The sequence below is a fragment of the Ostrea edulis genome, chromosome 9, assembly GCF_947568905.1.
Source record: "Ostrea edulis chromosome 9, xbOstEdul1.1, whole genome shotgun sequence".
NCBI classification, from domain to species: domain Eukaryota; kingdom Metazoa; phylum Mollusca; class Bivalvia; order Ostreida; family Ostreidae; genus Ostrea; species Ostrea edulis.
This window is the reverse complement of record NC_079172.1, coordinates 9421268-9437609: the sequence shown is the minus strand read 5'-3', so window position 1 is coordinate 9437609 and position 16342 is coordinate 9421268. Positions and strand designations below refer to the sequence as shown.

The 16342-nt window shown below is 35.7% G+C and overlaps 1 protein-coding gene across 5 annotated transcripts in view; it reads right to left on the bottom strand.

Moving 5' to 3' along the window:
* Positions 1-16342, bottom strand: part of LOC125659005 (neuroligin-4, X-linked-like) — a 73447-nt gene that overhangs the window by 17685 nt on the left and 39420 nt on the right. Inside the window, exon 1 of one of the 5 annotated variants that reach the window (XM_048890486.2) lies at positions 10119-10918. The exons of 3 other annotated variants lie outside the window; for them this stretch is intronic. In XM_048890486.2, coding sequence (XP_048746443.2) covers positions 10119-10638 — 520 coding nt within the window. In that variant the 5' untranslated portion in view covers positions 10639-10918. Of the gene's footprint in view, positions 1-90; positions 839-10118; positions 10919-16342 lie in introns of those variants that run through there. One more of the 5 variants, XM_048890488.2, reaches the window with a different exon arrangement.

Sequence of the window (16342 nt, the reverse complement as noted above, 5' to 3'; positions counted from 1 at the left end):
TATACACTTTTGACATCATGATGGTAATAAAACATCGGTTGGAGCAAACATAAATCTGATAAAATTTTATGCACCCCCCCCCCAACTTACCTCGAGATGGCAGAAATACGTTCAATGTCAGACAGTCGTCCATCTGACTTTTGGTGTAATTTGACCGGTGATACAGACGAATCACATGAAACCTAGGCAGAATCTTTAAGAGACCTTTCAAAGAATTAACACCGCCAATGTCTTCCTGAGGGCAAACATTTGCCCATCTGTTTGCAATTTTGGTTTTATTCCACTGGTTATAAAAATACGATTCTTCGGTATTGTAAGTATTATGCATTCCTAAAGCCCCATATCTAAGACCTCTGTACACTTCAACGGGGGTCCAGTGGGAATCTTTGAAAGTCACTAACAGGCCTCTGATTTCCCCAGATCGCAGTTCAATAACAGACGGTCCAAGTTGACGAATTTCAAAAGATATGGACGAAACACCAAGAATGACCGCAAATAAAACAATTGATTTCCCACTCATTTTCAGCCATTCAGACAATCCCAAAAGAATAAATGCAATCTGTTTCATAGCGGTAAGATCTCGTTGTTTGTTTCTATTAATAGTTCTGGTGAATGATTGAGTTTGCAAGGTTTCCGTTTTGCTCTTTGCTCAACGGAAATTCATCTTGACTATCTCCAAGCTTCATATCAGTTCAAAGATAGATAATATATTACCATCTGTTTAAAACAACATGTTTAACGAACACATACACGACGAGTTCACGATTTGGGAGATCCCTCTGGAAACCACACTAATTAGACGAAGTGAGCACAGGATCTATAACACAAGTCTGTCGTCTGACTATCGCGTGCCAAAAATTTCAAAGCGCATGCGCCCACCTAAACAATTCAAAGCAAAAGACACACATATATATAAAAATCCATGTAACTGCGATAACAGCTCATAAAAATGCTTTATGGTATTTTTCTAATAAGTTTGGAGGATCGTCAATGAATGCTAGTTTGCAGATGCCAATAGTCCTCCAGTCCGACCATTCGATAAATACAACCACAGAGCGCGATGTATAGAATTACCTCCAAAATTCAATTCTTCTGTTCCTGTTATGCTGTTTTATTGTAAACAATTACACCCAAATTATATTCTGAACGATTTCCAAGTTTCCCTAGAGATGTATCGGGTGCTTTACATCATGCCCCGATTTTTTCTCTCAATTTGTAGATGGTATTGAGATACAGTTGGAGCGAAAGTAAAAGAATTCTTTGTCTTGCTTTGTCCAGGATCAATAAATTAGAAGCCATGTGATTAATGACACGCCTGATGAAAGAAAACCGACATTAAGTTGGGAAACCTTCACCAGTGCTGCAACTAATTCCAGCCGAATTTGTGGCTGTAACAATCGAGATAGACTTTCCTCCACGACTTGTGCCTCAAATATAATGCATTTATTCCTCAATATCCATTGCCTTTACATCATTTATTGAAGATAACCGCCAGTGTGACAATTTCAATCAAAAGTTTTATTGTTTTGTCTCGTACTTAATCTTTCAGTTTTCCCTTGCATTAAACTTCGTTTACTGGATCCAATGATCAAACAGTTTGGAATGACTAATATACTCCAACAAAGCATAAAACTCAGTTACATGCATAATGAAGTAGCAATTTAATTTAGGTATTAAATATTAACGGTTTATTACTGGATAGGTTTCAGCTCTAATTGAGTTTAGGCGTGGATTGCAATTGTAATCTTGCTTGAAGCAGGAAATTATGGGGTTTGGGGGTGGGTGGAATGCACACTATTTGTTCTGTTGCCCTGTATTTTTATTTGTCTAGATCTCTAACTTTCACCTAATTTATAACCTTTCCACTATATAGAGATGAAAAATTCACACTTGGTTGGACTTAAATTAAAGGTCAAGGTAACAACTTTGAATTATTATTTTTTTCAATTTAAAGTAATTTATGAGGTCATATTTGTCACAATTGGATGTGTCCACATTCTGAGCATAAGGTGTTCCAAACACGTTTTGATTCTAGCGTTTATTTCCGATTACTTTTTGAGCCATTCCCATTTTCTTTACTCTTGTACCACTCTCATCCGATTAGTTAATGATGACTTATGAAACAAAAAGATCGTAATCTGATAATCTCCAGGGAAAGCTATAAATTCAGATTTTGGAACTTGAGAAAACTGTCACTAGGTTCATTTGAAAACATTCCATTGATACATGTAAATTAGTCTATAAAATACCCAGAAAATAGTTATTGTGATAGTTTTCATTTCGCCGTTCTCCATTAAGAATTTACCATCACGGGCTATTGAATAGTGTATTGTTTTGAATTGTGACGTGATTGTTTTGTGTAGAATTGTAACCTATAATGACGACCCTAAAAACCCCAAAAATAACAATTACTATTTACAAACTAATTCAAGAAACATTAAATATTTCCAGAGTGCCGGCGTTATGTTTCCCGAGTTGTCTCATTTAATTAGTCTTTCCAGGACAATTAGCTGACATCGGAATGAAAACGATGAAGAGCAGAAAACACATTATTAATGAAAATAAAGTAATATTAGCAACAAATCAATAGATGGAACACAATATGAGTGGATCGCAATTCTCCAGTTTCCCTTGTTGTTTGATTGTTGGACCAAATTGCCGTTAAGTGTTCGTAATGACACAATCAATGACTCTTTCTTTGCTTGAGAATCATTGCCCAAGTCTCTATGGCAGAACTTCCTCTGTATCCTTATCGTATCCCCAAAGTACAAGAAAATCAGTTATGGTATTTGTATTTTGCCAGCTTCCAATTTGGTGATATTATATTCCCTGACGATTCACGCAGTCCCGGTCCATTCTATAATTTTCATGAAGACTTTTTAATCGTAATAATGGGGAAGTAACAAATCGTTTGGAAAAGGAGTTACCGAACTAAATTTCTTAGTCTTAGCGCGATTACATCAAATCAGACTTTCATAACAAATTAATCATTGTACATTTTACTCTAAATTTATGTTAAGCATTAATTACAATTTTCTCCAGATTTGACCTATCGTTATGCATTGCTTGTAATACGCCCCTGGCCATTTTATTGTACCGATCCAGAGGATAGATCCGGAAGTAGATGGTGACGAGTAGTTTATAATGTTAATGTTTGTACCCATAGTATAACGAGATTGTATAACAATCTTTCGAGTTTACAACGAGTATGTGCAATAAAATATTGATGAGGGAATCTATGAGAGTGATAATTATAGTGAGGGCGATACGATAATCCCACGAGTTGCCAGATGAATTGTTAGCGGGCGCTCCCTCCCTTTCAAGGTTACGACTGCCTCTACGATTATACTATTTGTAGAAAGTAGCGTTGTAAAATGGTCTTACCATCACCCTAGATTCGATATTTAGATGAGTGAAAAGTTGGGCCATTGGGTCCTGAATGACCTCAACACATACATAGTGTACATGTATCAATGTGCAGCTCAAGGCAGCGGGATGTTTTGGGCGAGACTTTTTTCAAATTAAGATCGGTCCGGATCCTTCCGTCTGTATCACTTTAATTTCTGGATTACCCACCAAATGCTAATTTTTATTGATATTTATTGATGAAATTTCACATGAAGGCTTCTGTGGTTTATTGATGACCCTATCAGTGTTGAAGTCACAAGATTTCATATACAGGAACATAGGAGATACTTAGAGTTATATCAATGAATCTTGACCTGCATGTACACTGTAAGTATCCACTACTACAATATGCCTTATGATACCTAATGCATTTGAAGTCAAGTAAGGTACAGGACACAGAATTATAATATCTTAAAAGAATTGTGAAAGATACATGTAACACGAAGCCTCGCTATAACTAAAGGAAGGTGACCTTTGTCAGTCTGTTTGTTGTTGGTTAAGGTCACCAGGTTAAATGTTATCCGGAGATCTTTAAAAGTACACTGAGCTTCAGCGAAAAACAATCATATTAAGGGTGTCTAAGTCAAAAGTACGACCATTAATATATTGTTTTCTATATTTCAAGGTCAAGGTCTCATGCTTATATTGCGATTTGCAACGAAACGTCAGATTTTCTTGTTTCAATACGGGTTTCTCGTACATGTTCATGCAAGTGCTTAGGTCAAAATTGCCAATTTACACAGATATTTACTTTACATGCTAATTTACCATTCATTAACGTGCTTCTCTTTCAAAGGCACAAAACAAATAAATATATCAACTCGTTGAATTTACTGAAATGCACGGAACCTGAATATTACTATCAGGAATGTAGCAACAGCAAAACACGATGAATTCTTTTCGGAGTAGAACAAAATCACCCACATTGTCCTTGACGCATTCTGCACTAATCATCGCCTGATCATCGCTCACCACCTAAGAAGTGATGATAGAAAGCCGAGAAGTTTGGAGTCTAATGTGCACCGATTTTCACAACCTCAAAAGTAATTGTTAAAAGGATGGCGGATCTCAGTATTACTGTAAAGGGTTCAAATCTGCATGAACATCATGTTAAAGCGAGACTACTGTAAATAGTGACAGAAGTAAGGGATATGTGCCTCTACGATTTCTGAGGACACCCATCAACTTTTTATCTTAAGACATGGCTCAGATTGGTATTCTGAAAATGTAATCTGCCATACGAAAGCGACGTCTTCCATAGAGTAAAACTTTAAACATATTTACAGAATCACATAATAATCAAATTAATGTTCAGGTGCATGTTTGTAGTGGGTACATTACAAGCACTTGATTCACGACCGGGGGGGGGGGGGGGGGGGGGGGGTCAAACAAACAAACGACCAGGACGTCCCGGGTTAAGCGCTCGATTCCGGCCCTCGGCGTCAAACTTAAGATGTACATGTACATGTAGTGATTGTTCATTCGCCAAGTTCCCTCCATTACCAGTGAAAGTCACGAGTCTTTTGGATACAACCTTAACAACGGAAGTATAGGCGTTGGTACATTTTGTACGTTGAAGAAATTTCACTGCTATGATCTTAAGCACCACGTATAGGTAAATTTTGTAGCTTTTCACTCACATCAGCTGGTGATGTTTCGATTTGGTTGATATTGTTTTAAATGACAATGACTTTGTTATCATAAACTAATTTACATCAGTGTAGAGAACATATAAGATACATACATACAATACAAATCAGCACATACGTAATTAGTAAAAATAGTACTTTGAAATCTAACCTTATTATACTCTTAGACACTCGACAGAAGGAAGGTTATTTAAAGGGTGAGCAAAGCACTGCTACACTATGATAACATTACCGCTACTGATTGGTTTCAATTAATGAAATGTGACCTTGGGCTCGAAATACGTGATAAATTAGGCAGCTGAAATTTGCACTTTTGGCAGAAACAAATCATTAAAGTATTGCTAACACACTTTTACGTCGCAATTAGGAAGCCAAACGGGTGAAAACCACAAGTTACACAGAATTTAAGATATTTAGTGAGACATATAAAATGTATTTTATTTCATAACAGTGTTCCTTTACGTCAAAATATTGGCATACTGTTACAGAGAAGACATTTGGTATTGTTCTGTAAGTTTTCATTCGCGTTAGGAAAAACAAAGAATGTGGTAACAATTATTTTTCAAGAAAACACAACATCTTGTCAATTAGAGCTCAGCATGAAAGGGAGCAGGGTGGCTTACGTTTTCACTCTAATGTGAAATCGAAGAATTGGCAGCAAACATTGAACAAAGTAAGAGATGATAACTCATATTACTGCTGGCGTACAGGCATACATGGTGAATGTTTGTGATTTTTTTTCAGTTTGTTTGACCTAAAAATACATTTTTAAAATTCAAAAATGTATCCAAATACATGTACAAAGGACGGAATATTCTCCTGATTACAAAGGAAAAATTCCATTTTTGTATTTTTCATATTTAAAGCTTTATTATTGATATATAAATATAACTAGAGATTGTTTTTATGAAAAACAAATGTCTCCCCAGCTCCCCAAATTGGAAGTGCTCCAAACGAAACCTCCTCCCCTTAATGCACTGCATGGTATGGAGGAGAAAGCATGAGCAGTAACATAGACATTATAAACTCCCATAAGCCACAAACGAGAAGTGTTCACAAACTATTTTACACCTTCCACCCCTTAGATTCACTATAACTTTAAGGAAACAGTTGGATCATCCTGTCCCTACAATATGCACATTTGCAAATGACATTGACGTATTGTACAAACAAGTCTATCGGATAAGCCATATAGGCGGAGAAGCGTCCACAAGCTATTTTAACATCCACCACCCCTCTTAGATCTACTATAACTTTTAGGAAAATAATTGGATCCTCCCGTTCCTACAATATGCACATCTATAAATAGCAATGAAGCACTGTACAAAGTTTCAAATATATCCAATAACCCAAATAGGAGAAGTGTTCACAAACTAATTTACATCCTCCACCCCTCTTAGATCCACTATAGCGTTTTAGGAAAATAATTGGATCCTCCTGTTCCGACAATATGTACATCTACAAATGGCAATGAAGCACTGTACAAAGTTTCAAATGTATCCAATAACCCAAATCGGAGAAGTGTTCACAAACTAATTTACATCCTCCACCCCTCTTAGATCCACTATAGCGTTTTAGGAAAATAATTGGATCCTCCTGTTCCGACAATATGCACATCTACAAATGGCAATGAAGCATTGTACAAAGTTTCAAATCAATCCGATAACCCATATAGGAGGAGAAGCATTCACAAGATTTTGTGACAGACAGACAGACGGAAAGTGCAAAAACAATATGTCTCCCCCTGAGAGAGGTGAGACATATATATATATATATATATATATATATATAGAAAGAGAGAGAATATATATATATATATATATATATATATATATATATAGAAAGAGAGAGAGAAAGAGAGAGAGAGAGAGAGAGAGAGAGAGAGAGAGAGAGAGAGAGAGAGAGAGAGAGAGAGAGAGAGATGAACAATCAAAACTTTAAAAATAAAAATAAAAATACGAGTACAGGCCATAAATAGTAAGATATAACATGGCGTGAATGAAAGACAGGTTTGGTACATCTAGCATCACGGAGCCCATTTGAGGAGGCGCATTATAATCTCGGTCTGCATTTGTAGAAACTTTTGGGTTTGCGTATATTCTCAGCTGAAATTAATTTTATAAATACAAGTTTTCTAAACCTGTGTACCAGTATACAGCATGTATGCGCATTAAAATAATCTGGAGCGATCTGATTAATCCCTCTTTTTCTTTCTCAATTGATCAATTCCCATTCCAAATAATTTTAACAGGGGTAAAGCTCTCCCTCTCTCTCTCTCTCTCTCTCTCTCTCTCTGTGTGTGTGTGTGTGTGTGTGATATTTCAACAAAAGGACATATTTGAGGTACATATGTAACATAATATAATAGATTCCGTCTTTAGTTTTGAAATCACTTTCAGCAATATTCACCTATATAAATTGGCTTATGGTACACAACGTGAACAATGAAACACGAGGTTCATACATAATATACAAACGTACTGATTTAGAGCCTATTTTGATGCCCACGCTAGCTAATCATTAAGACCGTTTTATGTTGTTCTACCAAGATCGGACACCACTATTTATTCTGAATGACGGAAACTAAATTATTAATGTAGCACGAACGAAGCACATATTTTAAAAGAGTGGAACAGCTAGAGGAAACGATGACTTCATAATTGTCTAAAATTCATGAGAAACAAATAATAAAAATATCAAAACATAAACTTCTTGACAAGCAAAAGTAAAACAAAAAACTTTTTGCCCAAAATTCTAAATCATGACAAACGGGAGCGGGAGCTGGAGGGGGGTGGGGGTGGGGGTGGGGTTGACCTTCATGGGTTCAGTTCAAGCTTACATTCCAACTCTTCAATCCTACTGATACTTTAAAAAGTGTGGGGTGTTGATCAGGCATTATATCTTACTTTGCATGTGAAAATAGAGGGAAAATAAACATTGTCCAAAAAGGGGAGGGACAGAACCCTCAGGGTCTACGTTAAGTGGGTGAATACGACCAGTGATCTGTGGCCGAGTCCAGTGTGTTGCAAATGCGGTTTATAATTATTAAGTCTAATTGTAAATAAGCAATTCTTTATTAGGTCTAAAAATATTCATATATATGACATTGATTAGATTCAAGCAGTATATCGATTTAATCTTATGAAGTATTTTGGGGGAAAATAGCATGGATGTGTATAGGATTTAAAGAAATATTATAGCACTGATTAAAGCGCTGCCTCGCACTACGAGCTCTATTAACTAAAGCGCGTGAAAATAGTCCGAAATGAAGCTAGAAAATTCTTTGACACTGTCCCTGAAGTCATAAAAATTGGCGTTGATCGATCACGTATTTCCATAGATAATGCGTATTTCGCAATGTTTAAATTTTATGGAAATGCGTTGTCCATTGCGTGGTCACCTAAATACATGTATATGTAATTTCCCTTTACGATAGGAACGAAAACATAATAAAATATAGATCACGTATTTCATTTCTTTATCGAATGCATACATTAACAAAAATAAATGGAACACCACGGAATAAAACAATCGGATACAATACTTCATAGCCATGACTTCCAACCTTTTGACAGAATGGCAACATTTGCTGCGCTAACCCAACGGTAATGCCGTATACGTATTGCTAAATTAAAACCAGGGACTAAAATAAATTCGTTATAACGGCTTAGATTCAATGTAACAGTGTTTTACCATAATTCCCTTTAGCATTAGTGAAACCATGCAATGTCATGTGATATCTCCTTGCGATTCATAACCAAATTGAGATCGGTCACCAAGAGGAGAAATGCGCTGATGACAAAACATAAACCAAAATATAACTATTCTCGTACATCCAACAATAATAATGTCTAGACGAATATATTAGAAACACCAAATAAAGTAAATCTATATGATCTTAACGAAACAAGAGATGTGTTTGTCTCTGGAAACTACATCAATATATTCTGTAAATAATTAGGGTATCTATCGAACAAGAAAGATTAAAGCAGACATTGTCTTGAACATCTAGACGTTTTGATGATCGATTTTCCCCCTCTAATTAATAAGAAATGTTGCGACTGAGGGAGAAGACAAATAATTGACATCGCCCTATTCCAATTACCAATTTTAATATTTCTCCTTTTGAGAGTCGTAAGGGAATATTATATTCAATCAGGAAAACCTGCCTTTTTCACATATGCAAGCAGTTTTAATCATTGAAATATAGTTAAACTGTACGTGTATTACACTCAATAGGAATCATTTTAGATCTCTGTGTGTATCTATGCAAAATAGAGCTACAAACCAACATTTAATATATACATATCACAAGGGGTGATCATAAGCAATGTTTCTAATAAGTGAGGAAGGTGTAAAATGAACGATCGCGGCGTAATACACATCAATACAAGCATGTTATGTTACGTGTATCACATTGCTGTAAAATCAATTTGCAAAAGCATATCTGCCAGTTGTAACAAACCATTAGTTCCAGCAACTGACCAAAGCATGTCGGTACTCATTTGGGCAACATTGAAGTTTTGAGGTCTTTATTCTCATCTACATAGACCTAATTTAAAAAACAATTTCAAATATTTTCATAGAAGTATTTGAATTACATTGCATAAATAACTTTTCTATTGGTTCATCAGTTAAGGTTGCGTCTGATAGCGACACGATAGTTTGAGGCAACGCCCTCAACAGACTGAACGTCCTTAAGTTGTTCAGTAGAGAGAAATTATCCCTATCTGTGCTCATATTCTACTCAGGTTTGGACATAATCTGATGTGATACATTTGTGTGTCAATATTTTGCAGAACCAGTCGTGTATATACTGAAGAAATGAAACAAGTAAGTTTTCAATCCTTCAGCAGTTTGTCCGAAAAAACAGCTATCGATATTTTTTGAAGAGATTGGAATTGAACAGAAACAAGAACTATATACTCATTTCTCATTCGTGGCACCGATGTCCTGTCAAAGACACCCAGTAATTAATTGATTTCTAGAGCACATAATCATACATTGTCCTGCGCAGACATGGACTTCCTGCGCAGGAAATGGATAGCTAGTTCTACTTACCGGTGGGGATATATAAATTGAGGTTTAGACATTCCTCCGAAGTACGGATAACGTGCTTGTAGACAGACCTCTGCTGAATGGACATCCTTTTAGGTTCATACAGGGTGAACCAACCTTCCCATAAACTTTTCTGATTGCAAGAATAGTCAAACCTGTCCATTTGTCTTTCAAAATCCCAAGAAGTATATATGTCCTTTGAAGGCATAAAGCGAAATAATCCATTGGTTATAGATCCATACTCTATTCCTCGAAAAGAATCAACATCTTGGAGGGTAAAATTAGAGGCAAACCGAAGATCAAATTGAACGCCTCGGTACTTACCAAGGACAGTGTTAACATTTCGTCCAAATTTCGAAGCTACTAATTCACAATAAGCAGTAGAAAATTGAACTACCAAGCACACTATCGTTATGAACATAACGTTTAGCTTGTGTGCCACGATAGAAGGTGCTTTGTACCAAATGAAAAGGAAGTAACCTGCAGGTATGCTTAGCTGTTTTGTAAGACAGGAGTGTGACATTTCTCCTCACTCCTCTGTCCAAACTGTACACCCATGTCAAAACAATAAATTCCTGAACACCGAAATTCGTATTGATGAAAATACATTGCGCCAACAAGAGAGCCAAATTTTGGCAACCCTATTTGTTGCAACATTTATCTAATTTCTTTGGTACTATTAATCCTTTGTCAGATTGATAGAATTTGCATCTTAATTCTATGTTTTACAAACAGTTTTCTTAGAACTTTTGACTTCTAATAGAATGAACCGCTCGTTGTTAAAATAAAAGGCTAAATAAAAACAGGTGCTAGCTTTAATAACATATGTTGTGAGATTATGAAACTCTTGCATCGTTCTACATACTTATTTTGACATAAGAAGGCTTGGTAAACATATAAAACATGAATGACAGAAGAATAGAAAAAGCCCAGTTTTTGATCAGTTTAAAAGAAGATCTGTATGATAGGAGGAGTTCGAAAAGAAAGGTTCCGAATTAACAGACGCGAGAGGTGTTGCGAATGAATCAAAATTCATAATTATACCTTGTCCTTAACTGTATCAAAAGTTACCAGTATCCGAGTTGAACTATAGGTAATATTGCACATTAATGCATGTACAAGTGTACCTAAATTAAGTTAACATTAGAACTTGCATGCACTATGCGTACAGTATTTAATATGAAATGCAAATATCAAAAAAGTATTCGCCTGGATTTCAGTCACAATGATTATCAGGAATGCAACATTTTATCAAGTCATTCGTAAAATTAAAGAACGAAAATATTAATACTTATTTTTATAATTGCTATAATTAAAAACAAAACAAAAACTAGTGTTCTTCATGAGTAACAGATTGCTAATTGTTTGCAATGGCAAAAAATGGAATTCATCTTCGATTTCCTTAGTTCTTTTGATAAAACGTTAGCAATATTTTGCGTTAAAAGAGAGGTAATTCATTTTTTTTTATTCTTGAAACAAAACAAATGAAACTTTTGCGGAGGTGTTCTCCCTTTTAGCAGGTAAATGTTTCGGGATGCTGAAAAATCCTATGAGATTTAAACGCACTATCTACCTATAAAATGTGTTTACAAATTCTTAACTTAAAAGGGCAACACTTGTGTTCTAATTGCACATGAAATTTATGAGGTTTTTTTGGGTGGCAGAAATCTTCTGAAACCACGCAAAACTCTGTCTGGTCACGATACGTACAGCATACCATCCCCTTGACATTATCTGAATTGTGTTTTAGTTCATTTAGGTGATTTTACCAATCATGTACATTTAATAATTCGATAAAAAGTCATGACTAAATATCTATAGAACAGCGTAAATATAAAATACGGATATGTCAGATAAACAGAACTTCAGTGGTGGATCCAGGACCTTATAGATTAATCTTTCTCAGATGTTCCAGCTCGCAACAAAAACCAAGCCGTTATTTATATACTCGTGATTACAAGACCCTCGCTGCTAAATGACCTAGAGTGCGTGGAATAATGCAATGTAAGTCAAAATCTGTGTCGCTATATTCAAAACTGGTGACATATCAATATGCGTTCTACCCCACCCCATCCCCAAAATCGTAATAAAAAATTAAAATGTTTAGACTGTACCAAAACGTTGGTTGTAATAAAGTAAGGAGAGAGAGAGAGAGAGAGAGAGAGAGAGAGAGAGAGAGAGAGAGAGAGAGAGATTATTATATGTACATGCATATGAAGCTTAGGATTGCACTTTGCGTTTTAAATTTAATATTAAGACAACACGCCTATGAAATTTCAACTAAAAATGAAACACTTTTGACGAAATAAAGCCAGCCCGTTTTCTCTAAACAGTTGGGATGGGGACGACAGCAGTCTTGCTTGACCTAAGGTAACTTATGTAATTATTTGTTTATGCTGTAAAATCAAAATTAGCCTTTCAAATTAAGAATTTTCATTGATACCATTACATGATTCTATTTGAAATTTCAAATCCAATATTAAATTGTATAATTTAATTCGGAATAACTCTTGCATAGAGTTCTGGATTTAAAAAATTGAGAATATTTCTTTCCAGCTCGTTGTCATTAAACCTTCCAACACTTGTTAAGTTGTGCTATTTCATAATTTAAATTATGTGCTCAACCACTTATTTTCAATCCATTCCACAATAAAATGAAACAATTGATACGGATCCCCGGCACGTGCGCGGGTTCACTCTAGTGTTAATTTACAGCTATATACATAAACTTACATCAATTGCTGGCAACACATCAAAGTAATTAGTTATTTCTAGAACCTTTTTTTCAATATATTTTTAAAGACGATATTATGAATTCAATCTGACTAAATTAGATCTTTGATCCGATCCTGGTTTGATATGTCGTTACGCAAAGTCGGAAGCGGATCAAATACCTGATTTTATGATGATTGTTGTGAATTCTGTGTAAAAGTTGAAAAAAAAAAATCTGTGAGGTTTTGTGCATGACGTACACTTTAGCACGAGGGTAATACATGTACATATGAGATATACATGCATGGTACGTTACTACTTACATACACAACAAACACAACCTTTATTTCATCAGGAAAACATATCTATATATCTCTCTCTGGCATACTCAAGCATCGGTTGGGAAAAATTCTAATGAAATCTGCATGATATTCCAATGAACGTTCGATTTTGATATACAATTACATGGTGTAGCCCAGAAAATCATTTCATCAAAACTTGCGATAAATGGCTTGGAAAAATATGGTTTCTATAGCTACGGCATACATCAAAGAAATACTTCATTTGAAACTAGAAATAACTTTCCCCATCTGGTAATATGTTTGCATTGACTTAGCTTAATATGATTTTATTTTCCTAATAAGAACGACTCCATTTAGGATCTTTGACAGTGCACCCTCTGGTTGCTCTGTATTAATGGCTCATTTCATCTTCGCATTGTTAGAAGATACCATATCGAGAAGAAAGTCGAATTTACTGCTTCGAAATTGATTTAACATCTCAATATATTCATGTTTGAAAGACCATAAAACTTCCTCTTCCAGATAGATATTAATTTCCCCATGTCTCATTTTCCATTAGTGCTGATTGTTTACAAAGTCTTCGGGAACTGGCAAGGGTTCTTCAGCTTCGCACTGCTTCATTGAGCATCATTTCACGTGACCAGACATTGGTTTTCGCGAATTACAAATCAATGAACCTAAACGAAGAACAATAGATGTCACAAAAATAAAAAGGGGAAATCTCGGGACTGCTTTCAGACAAAGTACAAGTAATGAGGCATAATTTTGCAAATATTTTAAGAGGAATGAAAACTTGATATTACTTTTCTTGAAATGAACAAAGTAATAATGTCGACGCACCCCTCAACAATATAATGTCCGTGTCAGTATTCTACAAACAATATAATGTCCGTGTCAGTATTCTACAAACGGAGATTACAGGTCAGAATAGACGTCGGTACGATTATGACACCCACCCACCCCTGAGTTTGTCTTCATGATCCCATCTCGATATTATTTAAGGATTATGCTGAACTCAGGTTGTCCTGATCCGTCATTTCGTAGAAGGATGGGTTTCCCGATTTTAAGTGATTTCTCTTTTCCACTTGGACTCACCATACGTTCACAAAGTCGTCACGAGACGAAGATGATCCCTGCTGATTTTGTGATCAACAGGTCAAATAAACTGATAATTAATGCAGGAAAACGGTGTTCGGGCCATGAGTGATCTCCCTTTTCACCCAGAGTCACCATGTTACACAGATGCGCCATAGAATGACAATTTTGGGGTCAAATGTTCAAACAAAAAAGATAAAGGACATGCTTTTCGGTCCTTGAGCGATTTCCGACCTTACCTGGCGTGACCAAACTTCCTACAAAAACTCGCCATGGTATGGGGTCGACATCGATCGATTTGGGACTGGAAAGCTTAAAAATCAATCAAACGGTACACTGATAGAAAACTAGTCTCTGCCTCTTAAGTAGTAATCCATTAAGCAGGTTGATTTATTGATGAAAGCCTGCTAAAGATTTTGAAAAAAAATGTTCCCATGCGAGCTTGTAGTTCTATCACATTAGCGACAGATATATTCAGCATATACAGAGAGCTTTATATAGATTATAATATCTTTTATGCACAGGCATTATATCAAAAATGGTATGTTTTGCATGATTTATACCTTCAGAATCATAACATATATATTGGAAACATTCATTGGCGGGCTCTTATAGGATAAGTTATATTATATCTTTCCAATATTGCAATGTTTTTATAATTTTCCTTTCACCAAAGATGCTGTCTTTCTTATTTTGTCAAAATGCTATCCTATAAGAATGCTCTCTTATAAGAAAGAAATCCCATGGGGATCCGGGTTAGAATAGGTCCTCAGTACCCCCTTGCTTGTCGTAAGAGGCGACCAAATGGGGCGGTCCTTCGGATGAGACCGCAAAATCCGAACCCGATGTGTCACAGCAAGTGTGGCACGATAAAGATCCATCCCCGCTCAATAGCCATAAGCACCGAGCATAGGCCTAAATTTTGCAGCCCTTCACCGGCTATGGTGACTTCTCCAAACGAGTGAAAATTTCTCGAGAGGGACATTAAACAAGATACAATCAATCAACTGATCCCACCTCTATTGTTTTAAGGGACCCGTGTTTGCCCTACTCTTTAAAGGGTGTTATGACATTGATCGCTGTGCGTTATCTCGATTTTTGCATCCCTCAGAGTTATGTATAAAGAAGCCACTCGTAGTATTTGCGTTACATTGTGTAGGTCTTCTTCTTCATATATAAAATTCCGTAAACATTTCATTGCTAAGCCGGGAGAGTGTTAAGTTTAAACCAGAAAGCATCAAACTTTATATTCTAATGTTGTGTTGCATTTAAAAGAGGCTATTAAAATAGCGATTGACTCGTTAACAACAATAATAAAACTCATATAGCGCCTTATATAAAACAAATTACTCTAAACTCTAGGGAGCTTAACAAGGATAAGAAGAGTAACATAAGATCTTCTATCTGTAAATTTATCATAATAAAACACTATAATTAAGATCCATAGCTAAAGATCATATCATTTAATTGTACATATGTACTATATAAAGGCAGCTAGAGCACTAGTACTCTAAGAACAACTTATTCTCCATCTTTCTTACGGGAATGTGACTCAAGACTCGGCACTCCCCTATGAATATACTTCAATTCCATCAGACTTAACGTCTATATTTTATTGTCTTTATATTAAATAAATCTTGCAGTACAGCACAACTATCTCTTGATTAATTTATAATGAAGAAGTACACTTATATGAACTCCTCATTATATAGTGTGTAAAGGTTCTTTTTACCCTGCTCTTTCCCAAGGCTACACTTAAACTTGGTATTTCCTCTATCAGGTTTTACAGGCAGAGTTACACAAAAGAGGCACAAAGACGTTATTTTTGGATTGCGTAAACGCCATTGTCTTTGAAAATATATTGAATGCATCCATAAATAACTTAGGCAATACACTGATGATTTGCCAACAGTTTTATTGAATGCAAAATATCCCCTGCATAGAGTATATTCTTCATGGTAAAATGAACACATACAACGGGTTTTTCGATATTCCACAAAACTACACGTGTCACATTAAAGTTCTAGATATATGTTGTCCAAGATAGCATGGTTTATTCCTTTTTTATGTCCCTCCCCATTTTGAAAAAGTGGGGGCATATTGTTTTGCATTTCTCGG